Source organism: Ranitomeya variabilis, chromosome 5 (assembly GCF_051348905.1).
Source record: "Ranitomeya variabilis isolate aRanVar5 chromosome 5, aRanVar5.hap1, whole genome shotgun sequence".
Classification (NCBI taxonomy): domain Eukaryota; kingdom Metazoa; phylum Chordata; class Amphibia; order Anura; family Dendrobatidae; genus Ranitomeya; species Ranitomeya variabilis.
The window spans coordinates 463,390,275-463,416,653 of record NC_135236.1 but is presented as its reverse complement, the minus strand read 5'-3'; the positions used below and the strand labels follow the sequence as shown (position 1 = coordinate 463,416,653).

At 45.0% G+C, this 26,379-nt stretch overlaps 1 protein-coding gene across 1 annotated transcript in view; it reads right to left on the bottom strand.

Moving 5' to 3' along the window:
* Window positions 1-26,379, bottom strand: part of CEP290 (centrosomal protein 290) — a 284,715-nt gene that overhangs the window by 146,776 nt on the left and 111,560 nt on the right. Inside the window, exons 24-27 of the mRNA XM_077265451.1 lie at window positions 21,057-21,287; window positions 20,744-20,917; window positions 18,705-18,816; window positions 13,280-13,485 (exon numbers count right to left, since the gene is read on the bottom strand). Of these exons, the coding sequence (XP_077121566.1) occupies window positions 13,280-13,485; window positions 18,705-18,816; window positions 20,744-20,917; window positions 21,057-21,287 (723 nt within the window). The remainder of the gene's footprint in view (window positions 1-13,279; window positions 13,486-18,704; window positions 18,817-20,743; window positions 20,918-21,056; window positions 21,288-26,379) is intronic.

The window sequence follows — 26,379 nt, the reverse complement described above, 5'->3', positions numbered from 1 at the left end:
CTAGTGGTTACTAGTTTTTTGACTCTGGTTTTTCTGTCATTCCTTTTATCCGCACCTGGGTCGTTAGTTAGGGGTGTTGCTATATAAGCTCCCTGGACCTTCAGTTCTATGCCTGGCAACGTAGTTATCAGAGCTAGTCTGCTGTGCTCTTGTCTACTGATCCTGGTTCCAGTTATATCAGCTAAGTCTGCCTTTTGCTTTTTGCTATTTGTTTTGGTTTTGTATTTTTGTCCAGCTTGTTCCAAATCTATATCCTGACCTTTGCTGGAAGCTCTAGGGGGGCTGGTGTTCTCCCCCCGGACCGTTAGACGGTTCGGGGGTTCTTGAATTTCCAGTGTGGATTTTGATAGGGTTTTTGTTGACCATATAAGTTACCTTTCTTTATTCTGCTATCAGTAAGCGGGCCTCTCTGTGCTAAACCTGGTTCATTTCTGTGTTTGTCATTTCCTCTTACCTCACCGTCATTATTTGTGGGGGGCTTCTATCCAGCTTTGGGGTCCCCTTCTCTGGAGGCAAGAAAGGTCTTTGTTTTCCTCTACTAGGGGTAGCTAGATTCTCCGGCTGGCGCGTGTCATCTAGAATCAACGTAGGAATGATCCCCGGCTACTTCTAGTGTTGGCGTTAGGAGTAGATATATGGTCAACCCAGTTACCACTACCCTATGAGCTGGATTTTTGTATTCTGCAGACTTCCACGTTCCTCTGAGACCCTCGCCATTGGGGTCATAACAGTTTGCCAGGCCAATATTAAATGTTTAATGCATTGCAGAAGAGGGATTATAAGAAAGAAGATTCTGAGTTTTTTTTTTCTTTTTCCCCTTTACCTCAGAGTGGCTATGCTTGCTGCAGACATGAATGTCCAGACCTTGATTACAAGTGTGGACCAGCTGGCTACTCGTGTGCAGGGCATACAAGACTATGTTATCAGAAATCCTAGGTCAGAACCTAAAATACCTATTCCTGAACTGTTTTCCGGAGACAGGTTTAAGTTTAGGAATTTCGTGAATAATTGTAAATTGTTTTTGTCCCTGAGACCCTGTTCATCTGGAGATTCTGCTCAGCAAGTAAAAATTGTTATTTCGTTCTTACGGGGCGACCCTCAGGATTGGGCTTTTTCGCTGGCGCCAGGAGATCCGGCATTGGCTGATCTTGATGCGTTTTTTCTGGCGCTCGGTTTACTTTATGAGGAACCCAATCTTGAGATTCAGGCAGAAAAGGCCTTGCTGGCTATGTCTCAGGGGCAGGACGAGGCTGAAGTGTATTGCCAAAAATTTCGGAAATGGTCCGTGCTGACACATTGGAACGAGTGTGCACTGGCCGCTAATTTTAGAAATGGCCTTTCTGAAGCCATTAAGAATGTTATGGTGGGTTTTCCCATTCCCACAGGTCTGAATGATACTATGGCACTGGCTATTCAAATTGACCGGCGGTTGCGGGAGCGCAAAACCGCAAATTCCCTCATGGTGTTGTCTGAACAGACACCTGATTTAATGCAATGTGATAGAATCCTGACTAGAAATGAGCGGAAAATTCATAGACGCCGGAATGGCTTGTGCTACTACTGTGGTGATTCTACACATGTTATCTCAGCATGCTCTAAACGTATAGCTAAGGTTGTTAGTCCTGTCACCGTTGGTAATTTGCAACCTAAATTTATTCTGTCTGTAACTTTGATTTGCTCACTGTCATCTTATCCTGTCATGGCGTTTGTAGATTCAGGTGCTGCCCTGAGTCTCATGGATCTCTCATTTGCTAAGCGCTGTGGTTTTACTCTTGAACCATTAGAAAATCCTATACCTCTTAGGGGTATTGATGCTACACCATTGGCAGCTAATAAACCGCAGTATTGGACACAGGTTACCATGTGCATGACTCCTGAACACCGCGAGGTGATACGTTTCCTGGTTTTACATAAAATGCATGATTTGGTTGTTTTAGGGCTGCCATGGTTACAGACCCATAATCCAGTCCTGGACTGGAAGGCTATGTCAGTCTCAAGTTGGGGCTGTCGTGGTATTCATGGGGATTCCCTGCCTGTGTCTATTGCTTCTTCTACGCCTTCGGAAGTTCCGGAGTATTTGTCTGATTATCAGGATGTCTTCAGTGAGTCTGAGTCCAGTGCACTGCCTCCTCATAGGGACTGTGACTGTGCTATAGATTTGATCCCAGGCAGTAAATTTCCTAAGGGAAGACTGTTTAATCTGTCGGTACCTGAACATACCGCTATGCGTTCATATATCAAGGAGTCTCTGGAGAAAGGACATATTCGTCCGTCTTCTTCCCCTCTTGGTGCGGGATTCTTTTTTGTGGCAAAAAAGGACGGATCTTTGAGACCTTGTATTGATTATCGGCTTTTAAATAAGATCACTGTCAAATTTCAGTATCCTTTACCGCTGTTGTCTGACTTGTTTGCCCGGATTAAGGGTGCCAAGTGGTTCACCAAGATAGACCTTCGTGGTGCGTACAACCTTGTGCGCATTAAGCAGGGTGATGAATGGAAAACCGCATTCAATACGCCCGAAGGTCATTTTGAGTACTTGGTGATGCCTTTTGGGCTCTCCAATGCGCCTTCAGTTTTTCAGTCCTTTATGCATGACATTTTCCGGAAGTATCTGGATAAATTTTTGATTGTTTATCTGGATGATATTTTGTTTTTTTCTGATAATTGGGATTCGCATGTGGAGCAGGTCAGGTTGGTCTTTAAAATTTTGCGTGAAAATTCTTTGTTTGTCAAGGGCTCAAAGTGTCTCTTTGGTGTACAGAAGGTTCCCTTTTTGGGATTCATTTTTTCCCCTTCTGCTGTGGAGATGGACCCAGTCAAGGTCCGAGCTATTCTTGATTGGACTCAGCCCTCGTCAGTTAAGAGTCTTCAGAAGTTCTTGGGCTTCGCTAACTTCTACCGTCGTTTTATCGCTAACTTTTCTAGCATTGTGAAACCTTTGACGGATATGACCAAGAAGGGCTCCGATGTAGCTAACTGGGCTCCTGCTGCCGTGGAGGCTTTCCAGGAGTTGAAACGCCGGTTTACTTCGGCGCCTGTTTTGTGCCAGCCTGACGTCTCACTTCCCTTTCAGGTTGAGGTGGATGCTTCGGAGATTGGGGCAGGGGCCGTTTTGTCGCAGAGAGGCCCTGGTTGCTCTGTTATGAAGCCTTGTGCCTTTTTCTCTAGGAAGTTTTCGCCTGCCGAGCGAAATTATGATGTGGGCAATCGGGAGTTGTTGGCCATGAAATGGGCATTTGAGGAGTGGCGTCATTGGCTCGAGGGTGCTAAGCATCGTGTGGTGGTCTTGACTGATCACAAAAATCTGATGTATCTCGAGTCTGCTAAACGCCTTAATCCGAGACAGGCCCGCTGGTCATTGTTTTTCTCCCGCTTTGATTTTGTTGTCTCGTATTTACCAGGTTCAAAGAATGTGAAGGCCGATGCTCTTTCTAGGAGCTTTGTGCCTGATGCTCCTGGAGTCGCTGATCCTGTTGGTATTCTTAAAGATGGAGTTATCTTGTCAGCTATTTCTCCGGATCTGCGACGTGTGTTGCAGAGATTTCAGGCTGATAGGCCTGAGTCTTGTCCACCTGACAGACTGTTTGTCCCGGATAAGTGGACCAGCAGAGTCATTTCCGAGGTTCATTCCTCGGTGTTGGCAGGTCACCCGGGAATTTTTGGCACCAGAGATCTGGTGGCCAGGTCCTTTTGGTGGCCTTCCTTGTCAAGGGATGTGCGGTCATTTGTGCAGTCCTGTGGGACTTGTGCTCGAGCTAAGCCTTGCTGTTCTCGTGCCAGCGGTTTGCTCTTGCCCTTGCCTGTCCCGAAGAGACCTTGGACACATATCTCCATGGATTTCATTTCTGATCTTCCGCTATCTCAGGGCATGTCCGTTATCTGGGTGATATGTGATCGCTTCTCCAAGATGGTCCATTTGGTTCCTTTGCCTAAGCTGCCTTCCTCTTCCGATCTGGTTCCTGTGTTTTTCCAGAACGTGGTTCGTTTGCACGGCATCCCTGAGAATATTGTGTCAGACAGAGGATCCCAGTTCGTTTCCAGGTTCTGGCGATCCTTTTGTAGTAGGATGGGCATTGATTTGTCGTTTTCGTCTGCTTTCCATCCTCAGACTAATGGACAGACGGAGCGAACCAATCAGACTTTGGAGGCTTATTTGAGGTGTTTTGTCTCTGCTGATCAGGACGATTGGGTGACATTCTTGCCGTTGGCTGAGTTTGCCCTTAATAATCGGGCTAGTTCCGCCACCTTGGTTTCGCCTTTTTTCTGCAACTCTGGTTTCCATCCTCGCTTTTCTTCGGGTCATGTGGAGCCTTCTGACTGTCCTGGGGTGGATTCTGTGGTGGATAGGTTGCAGCAGATCTGGAATCATGTGGTGGACAACTTGAAGTTGTCACAGGAGAAGGCTCAGCGCTTTGCCAACCGCCGCCGCGGTGTGGGTCCCCGACTACGCGTTGGGGATTTGGTATGGCTTTCTTCCCGCTTTGTTCCTATGAAGGTCTCCTCTCCCAAATTTAAACCTCGTTTTATTGGGCCTTACAAGATATTGGAAATCCTTAATCCTGTATCTTTTCGTCTGGATCTTCCTGTGTCGTTTGCTATTCACAATGTATTTCATAGGTCCTTGTTGCGGCGGTACATTGTGCCTGTATTTCCTTCTGCTGAGCCTCCTGCTCCGGTGTTGGTTGAGGGCGAGTTGGAGTACGTGGTGGAGAAGATCTTGGATTCTCGCCTCTCCAGGCGGAGGCTTCAGTACCTGGTCAAGTGGAAGGGCTATGGTCAGGAGGATAATTCCTGGGTGGTCGCCTCTGATGTTCATGCGGCCGATTTAGTTCGTGCCTTTCATGCCGCTCATCCTGATCGCCCTGGTGGTCGTGGTGAGGGTTCGGTGACCCCTCACTAAGGGGGGGGTACTGTTGTGAATTTGCTTTTTGCTCCCTCTAGTGGTTACTAGTTTTTTGACTCTGGTTTTTCTGTCATTCCTTTTATCCGCACCTGGGTCGTTAGTTAGGGGTGTTGCTATATAAGCTCCCTGGACCTTCAGTTCTATGCCTGGCAACGTAGTTATCAGAGCTAGTCTGCTGTGCTCTTGTCTACTGATCCTGGTTCCAGTTATATCAGCTAAGTCTGCCTTTTGCTTTTTGCTATTTGTTTTGGTTTTGTATTTTTGTCCAGCTTGTTCCAAATCTATATCCTGACCTTTGCTGGAAGCTCTAGGGGGGCTGGTGTTCTCCCCCCGGACCGTTAGACGGTTCGGGGGTTCTTGAATTTCCAGTGTGGATTTTGATAGGGTTTTTGTTGACCATATAAGTTACCTTTCTTTATTCTGCTATCAGTAAGCGGGCCTCTCTGTGCTAAACCTGGTTCATTTCTGTGTTTGTCATTTCCTCTTACCTCACCGTCATTATTTGTGGGGGGCTTCTATCCAGCTTTGGGGTCCCCTTCTCTGGAGGCAAGAAAGGTCTTTGTTTTCCTCTACTAGGGGTAGCTAGATTCTCCGGCTGGCGCGTGTCATCTAGAATCAACGTAGGAATGATCCCCGGCTACTTCTAGTGTTGGCGTTAGGAGTAGATATATGGTCAACCCAGTTACCACTACCCTATGAGCTGGATTTTTGTATTCTGCAGACTTCCACGTTCCTCTGAGACCCTCGCCATTGGGGTCATAACACCTCTCTCACAAGGCTCTTCTCCCACGATTGCTCATTTTGGCTGGACGGCCAGGTCTCGGAAGACTTCTGGTGGTCCCAAACTTCTTCCAGTTAAGGATTATGGAGGACACTGTGCTCTTAGGAACCTTGAGTACTGCAGAAATTCTTTTGTAATCTTGGCCAGAGCTGTGCCTTGCAACAACTCTGTCTCTGAGCTCCTTGGCCAGTTCCTTTGAGTTCATGATTCTCATTTGGTCTGGCATGCACTGTGAGCTGTAAGGTCTGCTATAGACAGGTGTGTGCCTTTCCAAATCAAATCCTATCAGTTTAATTAAACACAGATAGACTCCAATGAAGGAGTAGAACCATCTCAAGGAGGATCACAAGGAAATGGACAGCATGTGACTTAAATATGAGTGTCTGAGCAAAAGGTCTGAATACTTATGACCATGTGATAGTTCAGTTTTTCTTTTTTAATAAATTTGCAAAAATTTCTACATTTGTTTTTTTTCAGTCAAGATGGGGTGCAGTGTACATTAATGAGAAAATAAAAACTTTTTTCATTTTACCAAATGGCTGCAATGAAACAAACTGAAAAATTTAAAGGGGTCTGAATACTTCCCATACCCACTGTAGGTGGATTAGGAGGGTGGATCCTTCTCACAGATTCCTGTTAATGTCCATTGTAGTCTCAGAATTCTTAAACCCATTCATGACAAACGTGTTCAGTACATAGTAAAGCACCCTTTGGCTGTTATGACATGATGAAAACATTATGCATAGCCAGACACCAGTTTATGGCAGAGTTTCTGAAGAAACCTAGCCTAATCCTCATGGGCAATAGCTTCCAATTCACTAATATTCTTGGATGTGCATACTGCCTTCTTCAAATCCTATGGTGGTTCGACTGATGGACACTCCAGGTTCTTTCAGTATATCTTCTGAAAAGCAAGCCTTGGTGGACTGAGAGGCATGCTTGGGATTATTACACTGTTGGCAGGTCCATTTACACCCAAGCATCAGTTTCTTCATAGAGGACATCATGTTTTCTCCTAGCATTTCCTGATACTTAATTGATGATATATTTATCTCCACATGCTGCAGGTTTCCAGTGCAAAAGGAAGTAAAACAGTCCCACAGCATCACAGAGCCACAGCATTGACTTACTGTAGGCAGGGTGTCATTTTTAGAAAATGCTTCATGTTTCCTCCTCCAGACATACCACTGGTACACAGGCCCGAAAAGTTCCAATTTTGTTTAATCTCTACAAATCAGAATCCCAAAACTTCTGCGGCTTATTTATATGGTTTTGTTTATACTGGAGCTGACTTTTCTTCTAGTTTTGGGTCAGTACAGGTGTACGTCTTGAAGTTCGGCCATACAGTCAGTATTTAGTATGAAGCCTTAGGGCGCTTTCACATTGTGCTGTTTCCCGTTGGGGCAAATGTCTGAAATCCCCCGTAAAACGGGGTCTGGACACATTCGCCGACAGGACCGTAACAGTGACAGCAGAGCGAACGTACGCTCTGTCATGCATCATTTTCGAGAGTGTATGCCTGCAAGAGGTGGACACTCAGACGTAGTAGACTGTGACCGACTGAGTTTCTACCTTCTGTAGGTGTTCACTCTCGAAAAATTGGCAGAGTTCACGTTCGCTCTGAGGGGACCATTAGTCTGTGACCCCATCGGCGCATGTCTTCTGACTTAGTTTTGAGTGGGATTTCGGACGTATGCCCCGACTGGGACACAGAATGCAATGTCAAAGCACCATCACCAATGTGAAAGTGCAGCTCAACCACTGGTGTGCTACGTCACCATGCACTGGAACTACACACTGCACATGGTGGCGAGGCTTTGTGAGCAGAAGAGGCCAGTGGTTGAGTACCAGCTACAACATGCCCATCGGTATTCTGGTCAGCCTCCGCACATAAAACCTCAAGAGTGGGCAGGGATGTTTGACATTTGTGTGGTTCTCCAAGACTGAGTTCTCCACAAACATGTTCAGCGGCGATGATGCCATAGTCAGCCAAACTACCCGGCATCTGTGACTACTTAAACCTTTGTTGCTCACAATTAAACATGAAGCTTTGCATGCGGACAAGGTGGGGATGGAGGAACACATAACGCAAAGAGATTGTAACCACCCCAGCCTCATCTCATCTGCTCAGTGCGGATTGAGTATCAATGATGAGGTGGATGCTGGGGAGGAAGAAAAGGAGGAACAGGGGCTGGCGGCTAGAGCAACAGAGGCTAGTAGCTACACAACCTTCATCCTGTCCCTCGTACGTGGATAGGCTGAAGATGGGAATGAGGAGGAAGAGAGGGAGGAGGAGATGGAGAGTCTTCATTATGGTGGAGACATGGAAATGTTGTCTATCCCACACTCTCTACCCTCCCAGCTCCTATGGCTCCATCCAGGACTTGAGGATTCCCATATCTTTTGGTCTGAGTATTTGGGTTTCTGTTTCTTTCTTTTTCTTACTATCAGAAAAGGAATGGCAACTCCCCTTTCTATTTCCAATATGGTACTGTGAATAAGCACGGTTTTTCATATGTTTACTTGACCGTGCCTTAAATTTGCGTAGCATTATATTGCTATCATCTAATCTATCCTTTTTGTGAGCCATATTATATCATTATGCTGTGAGGGGTTGTTTTGTGGGTTGTCATTGTCATTACCACAAGGCATGACTAGCACATGCATCTTTGATGGTTTTTAAATGTTTTTAACACTGTTGTTGCTGTGTCCTGTTCAAAATTGTTTGAATTGTGAATTTTTGGGATAATAAAGTATGTCTTTTACCTGTTACGGGTGTTCCCATTCTGTGGGCATGTTCTGTTTTCTTTTTCTTCCATCGGCTGTATGGAACTTGGCACATATGGCTGACTTTATGTACTGCTGCGTTTCCAGTGACCCTCGCGTTTCATTCATTCATTCATTTTTGCCCCCCCAAAAAGTACTGGTTGTTCACTCTGCTAAACCCACTATACAAGGAAAACTTTGCATCTCCTCTTCCTGAGGTGGAGAGGTCTTCAAAAATGGTACTATACCAGTAGGCCATATGCAAAACATGTTGAAAAAATTCCCATCAGACAAACGCTAGCTGCAGGGGGCAAGCTTCCTTGGCTAACCAAGGAGGAGAGGCCAGGAAGACACACAGCAGAGGCAGGGGCACATTGTCAAAGACGTGGGCCAAGTTCATGACACCAGCCAAGTGCCCATGACCTGATGACCAGGCATTTTTGACAAGGAGGGAAAAGTTTTTAAAGATGATCAAGCAAAACCTAGCGTACTACCTGATTCCTCTGCATATCTCAACTATTGGTTCTCAAAGCTGGACACCTGGCATGAGGTGTCCCTCTATACCTTGGAGGTGTTGTGCTGCCCTGCCATTAGCATCTTGTCTGAGCAGGTTTTCAGTGCCACCGGGGGGGGGGGGGGGTGTCATAACAGACAGGCGTTTTTGCCTGTCAAAAGAGTACGCAGACACACTAACTCTCTTAAAATTAACAAAGCCTGGCTTAGCTTACACTTTTCCACACCACCAGATGACAGCAGCACATAATAATGATAATAATGAGGACAGCCACTTGTTGCCTTTCAGGGGTCTATTGATGACCATCCTCAATTGGTCTGGCTTTGCACCTTCTGCGAAACCTTTATGACTGTATAAGTACATCAACTACACATTTAAAATATTTGTATTAACTTTTTTTCTATGGATTTAATGACTTGTCCATACAGTTTAACAGTTAAAGTTGCATTACTTTGGTACATAAAACTTACAAAAAGAGTAGAAAAATCTTTTAGGATTAGATTACTCATCTGTGAGCATATGGCCACTTACTAAAGACTATAAAACAAATGGACGTAGAGCGGAGTCCACATCTCTAAAAGATAGAAGCTTTTTCCAGCACGGAGCACAGGTTGCGTCGATATTGTTGTATTTTATTAGATATTTTCTTGTTGTCTTTTATTAGTGATTTGCTTTCTCGTCATTTCATCCTCAAGAATCAATGTTTCCATTCAGTGACAGTAAGCAGAGGAAGATGAGCAGGCTAGATCTTATGTAAACCTAGGGCCAGACAGGAGATTGCTAAGGGTAAATGTAAAGCAATCTGTCATGGTTGTGGTCTGGGTTCTCTCCCGGTCCTCATAGGGTTAAGTGTTTTTGGCCTCCTTTTGGATCTGGGAGGGACATATATATCCACACCAGGCTTAGGTTCCCTGTCAGTTATACTTACGCTCTTGGCTGAGTGTGCTGACCCTCGTGTGCCTGTGCTTTGTGCCTGCTCTTTTGGCTCTTACCCGGCTTGTCCCTTTGTTGTGATATGATATTCTGTCTCGGCACGGTTTGCTTGTTTGTTTGGCATATTGACTCCTGCCTGACTTTTTGACTCCCCGTTCTGTCTTTCCCCTCTGGTACCGCGACAATATCTATGGTTCTGACCCCGGCCTGGCCCTGATTACATCACTGACTGTCCCTTCTGGTAACTGTGTCTTTCCCTAGTTGTGACCCCCGCCTGTCTATCAGCTCTCCTTCTTTCCCCGTCGCAGCCTAGCTCTCCGGAGCTCCAGCAGTGGTCTCCGCCCCCGGCCATTCCCTCCGGCGGTCACGTGCTTCAAGTCCTGCACGCCTGAAGCACATCTCTTTGCCACCGCCGCTCCACATTTCTGGGATCCTAAACTACCCCGGAATCTGCCATTCAGGGCACTCGCACCGCGCTAGTCTGTAAGTACCGTGTGTAGTGCATGACACTATAACTGACCAAAACAAAGGGGGGATTTTGTAGGTCCTTCATTATTATGGATCCAATGTACGCTCTTTCTGAGCAGGTTGAGCACCTCACTCAGATGTTCGAGAAATTAAACGTGGAGCAATGAGCTCTGGCTCAATCCCAGCAGCGGATAGCTGACACTATGCAGGGGGCTTTGTCGTCTGGTGCTCAGGGGGGCAGGGTCTCGGGATGTTACAATAGTTTCCCCCGAATCTCCGGTTAAGCTACCAGATACCTTTTCCGGAGATAAAAAGGGATTTAAAGTTTTTAAGGAGGGTTGTAAGCTTTTTTTTTCTCATTAAGACCCCACTCTTATGGGGATGAAAGTCAGAGGGTGGGAGTCATTATGTCTCTGCTTAGGGGAGTCCCTCAGGCTTGGGCTTTTTCCCTTCCTTCTACGGCCCCTGAGAGAGTGACTGTGGATGCATTTTTTGAGGCCCTGGGGCATATCTACGATGAGCCTGATCGAGTGTGTGTCAGGTGAAGCACTCGGCCGAGTCGTTCTATTCAGAAATCAGATGATGGACCGCTGAGGTATCTTGGAATGATGCCGCCCTCTGGGGATTGTTCCGTAGAGGTCTGTCTGAACGTCTGAAAGATGCCCTGGCACTTCACCCTCCACCTGATTCTCTGGAGGACGCCATAACCCAGGCCGTCCGGGTGGATCACAGGCTGCGGGTGAGAGGGGTGATGCAATTTGAGACCCAGTTGTTAACCAGTGGAAGGGGAGCCAGTCCTACATCTGAGCCTATGGAGATTGACGCCATCACGCTTAAGGAAAAAGAAAGGAGACGCCAAAGTGAGAAGCAGTTGTGCTTCTATTGTGGAGAATCTGGACATTGGAAAAGACTGTCCTTCTAGTCCGTCATCGTTGAAGACTTCGGGAAACGACTAAGTCTGGGTAACGATCAGGGAGGTTGCCAAGACTCCCAGGTATTTTTGTCCTCCCTCTCTAAGATCCTTCTCCAGGTGGAGTTGGATCTTTCTGGTAGTCCCGTGGTGACTACCGCTTTTGTTGACTGTGGTTCTACTATCAATCTAATGGACACTCGTGTGGTGTCTCTTAAGACAGGGACAGTCAAGCTTGGGACTCCAGTCAAGGTAGTGGCTATTGCCTCCTCTGCTCTCACCAAAGGTGGAATTTGTTTCATTTCTTAGTTTTTTTCCCTGAGGGTGGGTCCAGCTCACGTTGAAAGATTAAAATGTTTCTATAATTTGTCGGCAGGTTTGTTGTTAGAGATGCCTTGGCTTCAACGTCACAGCCCTATTATTGATTGGGTTTCTGGAGAAATAACCAGGTGGGGATGTAAAGGCCCCGTCTCACACAGCGACGCTGCAGCGATACAGACAACGATGCTGATCGCTGCAGCGTCGCTGTGTGGTCGCTGGGGAGCTGTCACACAGACAGCTCTCTCCAGCGACCAACGATCAGGGGAACGACTTCGGCATCGTTGAAACTGTCTTCAACGATGCCGAAGTCCCCCTGCAGCACCCGGGTAACCAGGGTAAACATCGGGTTACTAAGCGCAGGGCCGCGCTTAGTAACCCGATGTTTACCCTGGTTACCAGCGTAAATGTAAAAAAAAACAAACGGTACATGCTCACCATCTGATGTCAGTCAGGTCCCTTGGCGTCTGCTTCCTGCTCTGACTGAGCCGCCGTACAGTGAGAGCAGAGCGCACTGCTGTGCTCTCACTTTACGGCGGCTCAGTCAAGGCAGGAAGCAGACGCCAAGGGACCTGACGGGCAACAGATGGTGAGTATGTAGTGTTTGGTTTTTTTTACATTTACGCTGGTAACCAGGGTAAACATCGGGTTACTAAGCGCGGCCCTGCGCTTAGTAACCCGATGTTTACCCTGGTTACCAGTGAAGACATCGCTGGATCGGTGTCACACACACCGATTCAGCGATGTCAGCGGGACCTCAACGACCAAAAAAAGGTCCAGGCCATTCTGACACGACCAGCGATCTCGCAGCAGGGGCCTGATCGCTGGTACGTGTCACACATAGCGAGATCGCTACTGAGGTCGCTGTTGCGTCACAAAACTTGTGACTCAGCAGCGATCTCGCTAGCGATCTCGCTATGTGAGACGGGGCCTTAAGGCTAACAGCCTGTGTTGTAATGTAGTATCTACTATCACTCCTGTGAAATCTGTTTCAGTGTCGTCTGTCGGTCTGGAGGGTATTCCAGAATACCTGACTTTGAAGACGTGTTTTCCGAAAGCAAGGCAGATGCGCTTCCACCACATAGACCTTTTCATTGTGCCATTGATTTAATCCCAGGAGACAAATTGCCCAAGGCTCGCCTGTTTAATTTGTCTGGGCCTGAGCGCCAAGCTATGAAGGACTATATTTCCGAAAGTCTCCACAAGGGGCATATTAGGCCTTCTGTGGCACCTGTGGCGGCGGGTTTTTTTTTTTTTTGGTAAAAAGAAATATGATGGATTGCTGCTGTACCTCGACTTTCGGGAATTAAATAAAATCACTGTAAAACAGATATAACCCTTCCTCTTATTCCAGAGCGTAGCCATGACACATCACACTGGTAACCATCACACTTAACCACCCATTCATGTAAAGCAAGCCTTGCGGGGGGGAGATTCTCATGCAGAAAAGTGTCCGGCTTATAGCCTGGAACAGCTCATTAACTTATAAGAAAAATGTGGCCCATAGAGACGGCTTAGGAGGGTTTATCCTACCGACAGATTCATTTTAACTGGAGATGGGCAATAACCAACAGCAACTTACATCTATTAATCTCTGTTGTTGTATAGGGCATTTCAAATACATAAGGTTAGGAATAAGGTCAATTCAAAAATCAATAAATCCACATATATAACATTTATACTTGCCTCAGCAAACTTGGACTCAAGTTCAAAATTTCTTTCCTCTACTTGTTTCAATGTGATTCGTAAATGTTCATACATTTTCTGAGAATGTTCAGCTCTTTGTCTTTCATTTAGCTCTTTCATTTCCAACATTGTTATCTTTTTGGAAATGGAAATTATTTCGTTATTTGTTATGGCTTTTGTAGCTTTGTCCATTGCAGAGTTACCACCTAGATTAAAAAAGAGAGGTTCAAATGTCTATTCATAAAAACAACCATTGAAAATTCCTATATTTATTTTACATGTTGTACAAAGTAGCAGTCTTTGGGAATATGCACATGGCGTCTATTTCAGATGGATTGCGTTTGGATCATCCCCCAAAAAGCTCAATAAAACATTAAATAAACATGTCAACACTAATGTCAAAACGACTTTCTGTCTTTTAACCACTTCAAGCTCTCAAAGCCATGAAGAAACTAAAAGATGTGACCTGACCATTCTTCAGGCAGCCTCTACTTAGAGGTTAGAGAGGATGGAATCACCTGAAGGAAACATGTATTGCATATCCTATCAATATACATATATGCAAAGTACTGCAGTACGCAGATGCCAGGGCTCTTTGACCTTTTCTAGCACCTGCACACTGCAGTACTTTGCTCTGCCCTCACCAAGGCAGAGAAGTACACCTGCGCAGGAGCACGATGCCAGGGAGCCTGTGTGGATGACGCAGGGTAGCGTCATCCACAAGAAGCAAGCAGGAGGCTGGTGATCATAAGAAGATGGGAGGCGCCGGACCAAGACCAGCGACACCCATCGGACCGGAGCGCCCTGCAGGTAAGTATAATAGAAGTTATTTTTCACTTCTTCCAGGTCGGGTTGGGAGCTTATATACCGCATTATAGAATGCTGTATACAGTCCCTGAAAGGTGATGGCCGAATGACAGGTTCACTTTAAATAACACAGGGGTCTCTGTAACACTGTTTTTGACCAAAAACAGCATAAAAGCCATCCCACCGTAGGCAAGGTGACCCTGAGTGAGATGGTCTTTTGCTGTCTAATATTAAAAACCTTACCATGTGTCAGAGTTGACCTCACCTTGTCGCGGTGGGATGGCTTTTATGCTATTTTTTATCAAAAACAGTATTACAAAGAACTCTTATTTAAATGCACTTTTGATTTTTTATTTATTTTGTTACAGTAGAGTTTATATTAATTTTTCTTCTTGTCGGTTTTCTACGCTTTATGACCAAAGTGAAGATGCGTTTATGTGCTGCATGTATACCTACTTAAGCCAAGCTCAATTTTTGTGTTTTTTCTTTGTATTTTTGCATTTTGTACAAGCCGGGGTGTGGCCTCCCTCCCTTGAGCTGGAAATTACATTTAAAAGCTTCCCTAAGCTGGCGTCCACAGGTCGGGACCCGGTCTGCCCCTGTTCACACACTGAGGTCAACTCTGAACATGGTAAGGTTTTTAATATTAGACAGCATAGGACCGGGACAATCAGGGTCACCTTGCCTACGGTGGGATGGATTTTAGGCTATTTTTGATCAAAAACAGTGTTACTAAGAACCCTGTATTATTTAAACGCACTTTTGCTTTTTACTTATTTAGTTAAGGCAGGGTTTCTGTTTATTTTTCTTCTTGTAGGCTTTGTATGCTTTATGGCCAAAGTGAACATGTGTTTATGTGCTGCATGTATAATGACTTAAACCCAAGCTCAATTTTTTTTGGCATATTGTCCTGTAGCCCATCTCAGCCTTGTGCAGGTCTACAATTTTGTCCCTGGTGTCCTTAGCTATTTGGTCTTGGCCATGGTGGAGGATGGAGTGTGAGCGAGTGTGTAGACAGGTGTCTTTCATACAAGTAACGAGTTCAAACAGGTGCAATTAATACAGGTAATGAGTGCAGAGTAGGAGGGCTTCTTAAAGAAAAACTAACAGGTCTGTGAGAGCCAGAATTCTTCCTGGTTCGTAGGTGATTAAATACTTAATTCATGCAATAAAATGCAATTTAATTATTTAAAAATCAGACAATGTGATTTTTGTTTATTTATTTTTAGATTCTGTCTCTCACAGTTGAAGTGTACCTACGATAAAATTACAGAACTCTCCATTCTTTGTAGGTGCGAAAATTTGCTAAATCAGCAGTGTATAAAATAATTATTTTCCACACTGTATTAGGCTTCCCAACGGCTGAGGTTGGGACCTAGGCCTTTGTCTGCCCTTATTCACACAGGTCACTTCTAACACATGGAAAGGTTTTAATATTAGACAGTGTAGGACCGTCTCGAATAAGGTCACCTTGCGGATGGTGGGACTGCTTTTATGCTCTATTTTTATTTTTTATCAAAAACAGTGTTACCAAGAACTTTGTTACAGTACCTTGCGAAAGTATTCGGCCCCCTGGAACTTTTCAACCTTTTCCCACATATCATGCTTCAAACATAAAGATACCAAATGTAAATTTTTTGTGAAGAATCAACAACAAGTGGAACACAATTGTGAAGTTGAGCGAAATGTATTGCTTATTTAAAAATTTTGCGGAAATTCAAAAACTGAAAAGTGGGGCGTGCAATATTATTCGGCCCCTTTAACTTAATACTTTGTTGTGCCACCTTTTGCTGCAATTACAGCTGCAAGTAGCTTGGGGTATGTCACTATCCGTTTTGTACATAGAGAGACTGAAATTCTTGCCCATTCTTCCTTGGCAAACAGCTCGAGCTCAGTGAGGTTTGATGGAGATCGTTTGTGAACAGCAGTTTTCAGCTCTTTCCACAGATTCTCGATTGGATTGAGGTCTGGACTTTGACTTGGCCATTCTAACACCTGGATACGTTTATTTGTGAACCATTCCATTGTAGATTTTGCTTTATGTTTGGGATCATTGTCTTGTTGGAAGACAAATCTCCATCAGAGTCTCAGGTCTTTTGCAGAGTCTCAGGTCTTTTGCAGAGTCCAACAGGTTTTCTTCAAGAATGGTCCTGTATTTGGCTCCATCCATCTTCCCATCAATTTTAACCATCTTCCCTGTCCATACTGAAGAAAAACAGGCCCAAACCATGATGCTGCCACCACAATGTTTGACAGTGGGGATGGTGTGTTCAGGGTGATGAGCTGCGTTGCCTTTACGCCAAATGTATCGCTTGGCATTGTTGCCAAAAAGTTTGATTTTGGTTTCATCTGACCAGAGCATCTTCTTCCACATGTTTGGTGTGTCTCCCAGGTGGCTTGTTGCAAACTTTAAATGACACTTTTTATGGATATCTTCGAGAAATGTCCCACCTCAGCTGTAGATCTCTGCAGTTCATCCAGAGTGATCATGGGCCTCTTGGCTGCATCTCTGATCAGTCTTCTCCTTCTTTGAGATGAAAGTTAAGAGGGACGGCCGGGTCGTGGTAGATCTGCAGTGGTAGGATACTCCTTCCATTTCAATATGATCGCTTGCACAGTGCTCCTTGGGATGTTTAAAGTTTTGGAAATCATTTTGTATCCAAATTCGGCTTTAAACTTCTCCACAACAGTATCACGGACCTGCCTGTTGTGTTCCTTGGTCTTCATGATGCTCTCTGTGCATTTATACGGAGACTTGATTACACACAGGTGGATTATAATTATCATCATTCGGCATTTAGGACAACATTGGATCATTCAGAGATCCACAATGAACTTCTGGAGTGAGTTTGCTGCACTGAAAGTAAAGGGGCCAAATAATATTGCATGCTCCACTTCTCAGTTTTTGAATTTCCACAAAAATTTTAAATAACCAATAAATTTCGTTCAACTTCACAATTGTGTTCCACTTGTTGTTGATTCTTCACCAAAAATTTACATTTGGTATCTTTATGTTCCAGGGGGCCGAATACTTTCGCAAGGCACTGTATTTAAATGCACATTTGCTTTTTACCTACCGTATTTAGTTACAGCACGGTTTAAGCTCATTTTATTTCTTGTTAGTTTTGTCTGTTTAATGGCTAATGTGAACATGCATTTATATGTTGAGTGTATACCAGCTCACTCTCCAGCTCAATTTGTGTGCTTCTTTTTAAACACTTAAGGTATGTGTACACGCCAGGATTTCTTGCAGAAAATTCCTGAAGAAAATTGGACATTTTCTGCAAGAAATCCACATGCGTTTTTGACGCGTTTTTTGTGCGTTCATTAATCCGCAAAATTAATGAACATGCTGCGTTTTTTACCACGATGCGTTTCTTTCGTGGAAAAAAAAGCATCATGTGCACAAAAATTGCAGAATGCATTCTAATTGATGGGATGCATATGTATGCGGTTTTTATGCGTTTTTATAGCGAAAAAATGCGAAAAAAAAACGCGATGTGTGCACACAGCCTAAAGACTGTTGTCATAAAGGGAGGAAATAAATCTAAGAGTGCATTAATCATTAAATGTGGCATTTTGTGATGAACTTGGGATAACCAGTAGTTCTATCAGTTGTGGTGAGCTACATAAATTGTTCTGGTTTAACTCATTGCAAACAGAATAAAATGTGTACGTTTTACTAGTAAAACAAATTTGCAATGGGGTGAATAATTTTGCTTGCAACTATATAATTTAAGTAAAAAATAAATTTCTCAAAACTGATTTGTACCTATTATTATGATTTACTGGATGCTGTAAAATGAGGAGAATAAAAATCCCTGTCCCCTGCACCAACATCTTCAGCCATAGCTAGATTTTAAAGACAATAGTCACAAATCCTTGAAGTTTACCTATTAAGGATGAGCTTCTTGTGGCTTACAGGATGGAGTATTTATTTTTACACTAACTTCCGTAAGCAGGAATGGGTTAAGAATATGAATTTCGCATAGATGGCATCTATGGGTATTTCACAACCTCCACTGCTTAGAAATGCAGCAATAACTGAAACTATGCTTTGTGCTCCTTTTATCTCATATTGCAGAGAAGAAATGATCATATAACGCTACAGGCCATCTGGAAAAGGATAAAAGCTTCTTCTAAGTACTGCAGATATAACCAAATAAAAGCTCTGTTCATATTTCTCCTAACCGTTCTGACACTGATCCGGTGGCAGGCCCTCCAAGTGAGTGAAGGAGGCCAATCACTGGCCACAGCATCAGAAAAGAGGGACGAAGCATGTCATGGATGACCGGAGAGCTATGGTGGTGGCAGCATAAGGATGGGCGACTATAATGTTTTTTTATCATATTATTTTGAATTCCTTCTCTTGCCACTGTTTATTATGCTTTGGGGTCTTGAGAGGTCTGAGAACATAACTCGGGTCCTCTCATGGCAATAGGGGCAATTTTGAATCGGACTAAATCCAATCTGCCCGAAACAAGTTTTTAGAAAAGTCACCCATCTTTACAACAGACATACCAACCCAATGATAGGTTATGGATACATCTGCCAAAAGCTTTCCCAGGAATTGTGAATGTGGTCACAGTAATGCATGGTTGTAAAAAGCAGTGCCTACCTAAAGCACCGATGTGATCCCAGGCTTGCTCCAAAGTGTTAAGCTTTTCTTTAGCAATTTCCAGTTCTTTCATATAAGAAGTCATCTGCGATTTCAGTGACGTATTCTCAAGCTAGTTCATAGCATAGCCGGAAAAAAAACAAATAATTATTTTTTATTTTTACAAAATATGCCATTTTTATTTAAATTGACTCCACATCCTGCCTGAAACGTAACGTAACAAGTGCTTAGCCGGCTACACTGAAATGTATATGTTTGGTTTGTAGGCCACAGAGAGGGATATACACTTCTCAACCATAGAATTACAACACCAAGAAAACTGATGAGAAGAAAAGGAAACAGAGCTGTCTAAACATCTCAATGTATTTAGTATCGAGTGTAAGTGTCATGTGCGGAAATCCCTGCACTTACACACCTTGGCATACTATCAATGAGGCTTTTAATGGTTGACAACGTTTTGTCCCTTTATGGACACTTTAACAATGTTCTTCCATGATAAGGTTGCCTCTCCTCCTCTGCTCCAATCTTTGTTGATCTGCTGCAGCAATGACATCACATCTTCACCGCTCAAATCTGCTGCAGACAATCCCTGCACTCAGCAGAGATGGCAGGTAGATGTCACAAGCCACAGAGCCAATTGATTGGCTTCAGCACTGTGGACAAGATGTCACCACTGCAGCTGATCAACAAAGACTGGAGCAGCAGCAGAGAGGAACTGTTGGACAAGGATCAGTTACCCCTTAGTTTGTTATTTTAGATCTCTGCAGCCCTAAAGTGCAGAAAATCTTTAAAATGGACAACTCCTAAGAATTAATTTAGTAATGCAATAACATATCCTTTTTCGTTGTCAGAGGATTAAACGGAAACCTATAAAATAATTTTTTAGGACAGTATGGATTCATGTGAAAACTAAACAATAACCGTGGTTTCTGTTATAAATGGATGCCATAAAGCCAGTGTGAACACAGTCCAAAATCCTATGCTGATTTTATGATTAGACAAGTCTGTAACCAAATCATGACAGTGTGCAGTGAGCACCTTCGCTGCAAATACACGTGCATGGCAGACTGTCACAATTAGGCAGTCTGAGATGATACAGAGAGGCTGCAGAATGTCTATTTAAGGTTTGTGGCCAGTCTTGGATACAAAGCTCCAAGTCCTCTGCTTTCCAACCTTCAGTCATACAGATGAGCTCTTTTCACATCCAATTTTTCCTTTTATTAGATGCGTACGTCGTGAATGTCCACAAAGGATGTGGTTAACTAACGGTCGTGGATTCGTCAGCCATAGGAATTTATTGAAAAAGGACCATGTACCAGACATTTTACCAAATACAGTTTTCCCCTGGTGCCACTGTACATAATTGCAAAGGTCTGGATGAGGACAGAAGAGCACGATATGATGAATTCAATAAGAAAATCCATTTTCAGTAGAGATCCTCCCTCTAGTCATAGCTGCAGTCAGTCACAAGCTCATGTACTGAAGTGATACAAGATCCACTGGTTTGTCAGTATTAAGCTTAAGCGCTATTCCCACTGGCACAAGGCTTGGATTTTTACAGAACCCATATTGGAGATGGTGGAGGTTATTGTCTGCAGTGGTTATGTCATCTCGCTAGCACTGCAGACAATCAGCGAGCTCAGGGACACTGCCCGAATAGACAGATGAGCAAGAGCAGCTGAACGGTTGTAGCGCTGTTGTATGACTTCAGCACTGCAAACAATAAGACATCTGGAACTGAAGCAGAGACTCAGCGCTTGATGAGGGGAGGATGGGTAAAGCACAGGTTTTCTTTTTTCTAAAAAAACCTTTATATGTTACCATGTTATCCTATTTATTTATAATGAGACCATCAGGTTTTGTTTTTTTTAACTGGAAAGAATACTTATGTGCTTTTCTATAGTTCACAAAACCTCGGCATTTCTAAACTTCATTTCCAATGTTTAGAGAAATCATTGTAATGTCAAAGCTTTTCCAGAAACCATTTGCTTTCTTTCCCTGCAGAGACGGACTTCCAACAGCACATCCATATACTATACCTCTAAGTGCTCTAGGTTGGCGGCCCGCTGCACCAGCCAATTATCCTTCTGCAGCATGTCCCGGTACTTGGCAGTAAGCTCGTTATATTGCTTGTTGGCCGTTTCCAGCTCGGAGAAAGGAATGCTGCCATCCAGAGCTTTCTGTAAAGATGCCACTTTAAAAGCAGCAATATCCTGTACGGGAGAGAGAAGAAGCTACTAAATCCCCACGGTGGGAGAATGTAATCGGCAGGAGTATGCATCCCCCCCAACTATTTCCTCACATCTGAAGAAAGCACAAGGGAGCAAGCCATCGGGCTGTGGAGCTCATTACCTTATATCTCTGCAGATAGCCAATCCTTTCTCCCACAGCGACCTCCATATCCGACACCTCACTCCTCAGTTTATCATTCTCTTTCCGCAAATGCTGTTCCATTTCCAATAACGTAGTGTACCTCCTGGTCAGCGACTTCTCATTCACCCGCAGAACAGTCATTTTTCGGAAGTTTTCTGACAGAAGGTTTTTTATTTCATCTGGCGACATCTTGAGCGTTTCTACCAAATTCTGCAGCATAAAATAGAAGCAACTTATTAAGTTTATGGATTCTTTGTCCAAAAAATGTGGGACACAAAACCATGAGCCTGTTGTATTAGGATGGGATTCATGGTTCATTGTGATTTTACCACTTTAAAATTCTGAGTTTCAGCTTTGATTTACCCTTTGAGAAAGGAGGTAGGAGGGAATGTCACATTCCTCATCCGGCCCACACTGGACCATGGGTCGCACCATGGGGCCGCGCTCTCAGGCCGGAGTCTCGTTTCACCACTGTCTGCTTCCTATGGATACAGATGGCGGAGAATACAATGGTGGGGGGGTGAGCCGCCAGCTCCATCTTCCACCATTCAGCATAAAGCGACCAAGACAGGAGGCGCAATTACATCAGAACATCGCGTCTGCTGCGCAAAACGCCAGAGCACAAAGCAAAGACCAGAGTAGAGCACCGGGAAATTGTGAGCAAAGTGAATTTTTGCTTTTTATGCTTTTTTAACCACTTAGTGACCAAGCCAAATTTTTTAAATCTGACCAGTGTCTCTTTGTCTGAAAAACTCTGGAACGCTTCAACAAATCCGACCGATTCGAAGACTGTTTTTTTGTGGCACATTATAATTTATGATAATGGTAAATTTAGGGAGATATGTTTAGTATTTATTTATTAAAAAAATACCAGAAATTTGTCAGAAATGTAAAAATATTAGCAATTTTCAAAACTTTGACTGATTATCCAGTTAATCCAGATGGTCATACCACAGAAAAACATTAATAAATAACATTTCCCACATGTCTGATTTACATCAGCACCATTTGTAAAATGTTATTTCACTTTGTTAGCATTTTTGGAGTGTTAAGAATGTAGCAGCAATTTTTAAATTTTTCAAGGACATTTTATAAAATGTATTTTTTTGAGTGACCTATCCAGGTTTGAAGTGACTTTGGGGGTCCTATACATTGGAAAAACCTCAAAAGTGATACCATTTTAAAAACAGCACCCCTCAACATATTGAAAACTGCTGTCAGGTAGTTTATTAACCCTTTGGGTGCTTTTCAGGAATTAATGCAAAGTGCCATGACAGAAATGAAAATGTGTACTTTTACCACCTAAATGCCTCTAACATCTGAACAGGTTACAACAGCTGTCAGACTCTGAGGCCGCTATTTGGCATGAATTGCCATGGCAAACATCAGGACCACACAATCATGACCTGAGGGCACCAATTGGGATAAAGAGGAAGCCCACACACTCTGTTAACCATTTATATGGTGTAGTCACCATTGACAGCAGCATCTAAGGGGTTAAACAGATATGGACGGTGACAACACTGATTGTGGCTGATTCAGCAAGTTGTCAGCTATAGTGGACAGCCGACAGCTGCTGGATTGTTACCTGTATGGGGAGGCTATTCTCTTATATCTCAGGTCAGTAAAAAAATGTATTAAGGTATGTATTAACCCTCATTAAGGGGTTAATATGTGTGAATGTCTATGGGCTCATACTGCATATAAGGGGGGAGACCTGTGTGTGAGCTCATGTTGTATATCAGGTCCAGTGTGTGTGGATCATTCTGTACATAGAGGGCTATGATTTACTACACATACTGTATATATGGGCTGTGCGGGGGCTCATGCAGTATATAGGGGGCTGTGTTTGGTCTCCTACTGTATATAGAGGGACTGTGTAGGGTCTCATACTATATAGGAAGGCTGTGTGCGGGCTCTAGAGGAGGGCTGGGGTACATGCTGTGTATAGAGGGAGCTGTAGGAGGGCTCATACTGTATATAGAGAGGGCCGTGTGTGGGATCATACAATATATACTGGGGGCTTTGTGTAGGCTCATATTATATATAGTGGGGGTGTCAGTGGAGCGGCCCCCAGACGCAGGGCAGCGGGGTACTCGGATCCGGGTCTCTCTGTTTTGGGGATGTCACCGTGGCCTGACCCGGTCCGTGGTCCTGCTAAGGGGCGCCCAATAAAAGGTGTAGGTGGTGGTGTAGGTCGCAGTAAATGACGAGGACACAAGGTTGCAGTCTCTTTACCTCTTTACTGAAGGTTTCGGCATCCGCAATCCAGAGCACTGCTAACAGGGCTGGCTGAGACCGGCCGGTCCGAAGGCACATCCAGAGTTCCCTTTGCAGGTGGAAATCAGTGCCTACCTACTAGCGCCTGGGTGTTGTAGTACTTCCCTGCTGAGCACCACGGGATAGTCCTCACAAATGTCGTGTATGTTTCTGTTCTTTCTCTCCGTCCCCCAGATGATATGGATAGGACGCACCCGTATGACGGGGTAGGCCTGGAGTTATTCTGGGACCCTAGAGACGCCCCTCTCCCACAATTGCCTCCGTTGTCTTCATTAGGTGATTTAGGTGAGACAGCCAACCTAAAATTAACTGCCCTGCCGTTGGTTTGAAGTAATGCGTGGAGCCCAATACTTCCTCGGCGTTCCAGCCACCGGCTACACGCCTCAGCAGGATGTTGCCGATCTCAGGGCACGACTCCTACTGGTTCTATCGCCTTTGTGCTGTGATCTCGTTTCTCACTTCTCCACAATAAACCTCGCTTCTTGTCCTTTCTTAAGATACCGCCGCAATGAAGTGCAGGCGCGGCTCCATAACGATCTGTCCTTTGCTAGGCCACTGTCAGGATCCCACCCCTGACAGGGACCCCCCTGAATCTTCCCAAGCAACCTCTTCTCTCACTAGGTGTTGCCTGGGCAAAACCCAGTCAGCTTTCTGCCTAACTTCCTATCCAGCCCCCAGTTTTACCAAAGTGTGAGGAGTGGCCTAATACATAGAACCCTTTGCTCCCCCTGGTGGCCGGAGTGTGAAGTGTAGTGTGTGACTGTGATACCTGGTCAGGTGAACTCCTTTAGTGCCATCAGACGTACCATCACTCCCCTTAGTGGCGGAGCGACAGTACTGCAACGACCAGGACTCTGGGGCGCTGCATCAGCATAGTTAATTCCAAGGCTGGAGATGGAGTTGGAGTCAGTATAAAATGGACTGACTCGGACTCGTAAAATATATAATAAATTGTGTACACTGCAGTAGGTGCTGCACAGGTTTTCATAATAATTTGGGAAAGGTGTAAAATGTCCTGTCCTATAAATGCCTGTTCTGTTCCTGATCTAAGGATCTGGGCTGTTAGTGGAGATGAGATGTACATGGCTCAGTAGTGATCAGTGCTGAGGAGTCGGGGTCAGAGGTTTGGCTTACTGACTCCACAGCCCTGGTTAATTCTACGCAATTGCAAGCTATACAATTAATATAAAACACCAATTATATTTAATGTGAATATCAAAATTTTGCAGAATTAATTTACGCCTATTGGTTCGGCCCCCCCAGCAGTCATGGTCTCGGACGTTGTTCCTTGGGAAAATTAATTGTCCATTCCTGATCAATGCTCATCTTAGATTTCTTCCCAGAGATATAGGGAAGGCTAGGAGGATACAAAGTAGGGTGTAATAACTACTTTCGGGTCTATCTGGGCCTCTGCTATATAGCACCCCCATTTATAAAGGTCGCGTATAATCCATGTCTAATGTCTGGTTAGCATTTGATAAGATCATTTGCGATCTCATACATTATAATACATACATACACACACACACACACACACACACACACGCACACACACAATGTATTATTCTCTTGCATGTATTTTTCTTTCTCGCTTCATTGGGGGACACAGGTAACCATGGGTGTATGCTGCTGTCACTAGGAGGCTGACACTATGCAAATAAGAAGAAGTAGCTCCTCCCCGGCAGTATACACCCTCCGACAGGCACCACCAGGCAACTCAGTTTTCGCTTAGTGTCTGTAGGAGGCGGACCTGGATCTAACACCAGATCCGCATTTTCTTTTACAAGGATTTGCTGTGTGTATTAACCTTTTTCCCTTTCTTTTTCAGACTCTTTCTTTAGGGTAACAGGGTGCAGTTTTTCTCACCCTGTTTTCCCCACTTTGAGCGACCGAGAGAGCAGTGTGGTATCATCCACATCGCACCCTCTCGGACCCGCTGGGCAGGACTTTGTCCCCTGTCACCCTTTCGGGTGTTCAGGGTGACCTTCTTCTCGGTGGCCAGTCCTGCCCGTTTCCCCTCCTCATCCCTCTCCTCGGAGAGGGCTGAGAGGAAGACGGCGGTCACTTCTAGTGACCCTCTCCCCCTGGTTAGGGGCCAACGCCGTCTTCTGCGCCGAGTCTAGCGGCGCGGGAAGGAGGACTTCTTCCAGGACCCTCTACTTGTCCAGGGATCCTGATGCGTTCCTCTTCTCCAGGTAGGGAGCCTTCAATCAATAATCGTCCCCCCCACCCCACCCGGCAATCCGATTTCCCTGATCTTACCCTGCTGGATGTTTCATTCCCTTATAAAGGTCCCATGTATAAGGAAGGGGGCTACAGTTTTCGGGGCAATTGCCGTGGATCACGGTCAGCGACGCCGGCTATTTCCCTCCTCTCCATTCAAACTGCGGGAACGCACGCCCGCCATTTTTTTCTGTTTCTCCTGGCTTTCTTCTCCTGCATTCGGCACTTGCGCGCCCTCCTGTGTCGGCCGGCAATATTGCGGCCGGGAACTCAGCGCTTGGGGGCGTTCCTTAGGCTTCTCCCCCTTAGCGCTTGTATATGCTCACAGCGTCGCACTGTCTTTGCGCTTTTTTCCTGCCTTCCTGCTTCCTGTCACACGCTGGGGACACAGAATCCCGGGGGATCACAGACTTCTGCGAATAAGGCTGTCGGCTCAGCGGTACTGCTCTACTCCCGGCAGTATTCCTCCTCTTCTGGACAAGGTAATATCCACCTATGTCCGACCCCACTCCGGCCTTTGCCACTACGGCCATCCATTACGCCTGTGCCATCTGCAAGAAAAAGTGGGCCTCAGGTCAGTCTTCCCCTTTCTGCCCGTCCTGCGTTCCTCCCACTATGTCAGCTCCCCTGGAAGCTCCTAGGTCCCGGGATGAGTGCACACCCCCTCCCCCGGAGTGGGCTGTTGCAATGTCTCAATCAGTGTCTGACCTGACTAAGGTGTCTCAGTCCCTGGTCCAGGCACTTGAACGTATCCCGCTTCTCTCTAATGCCACCAGTGCCACGAATGCCTCACACGGCG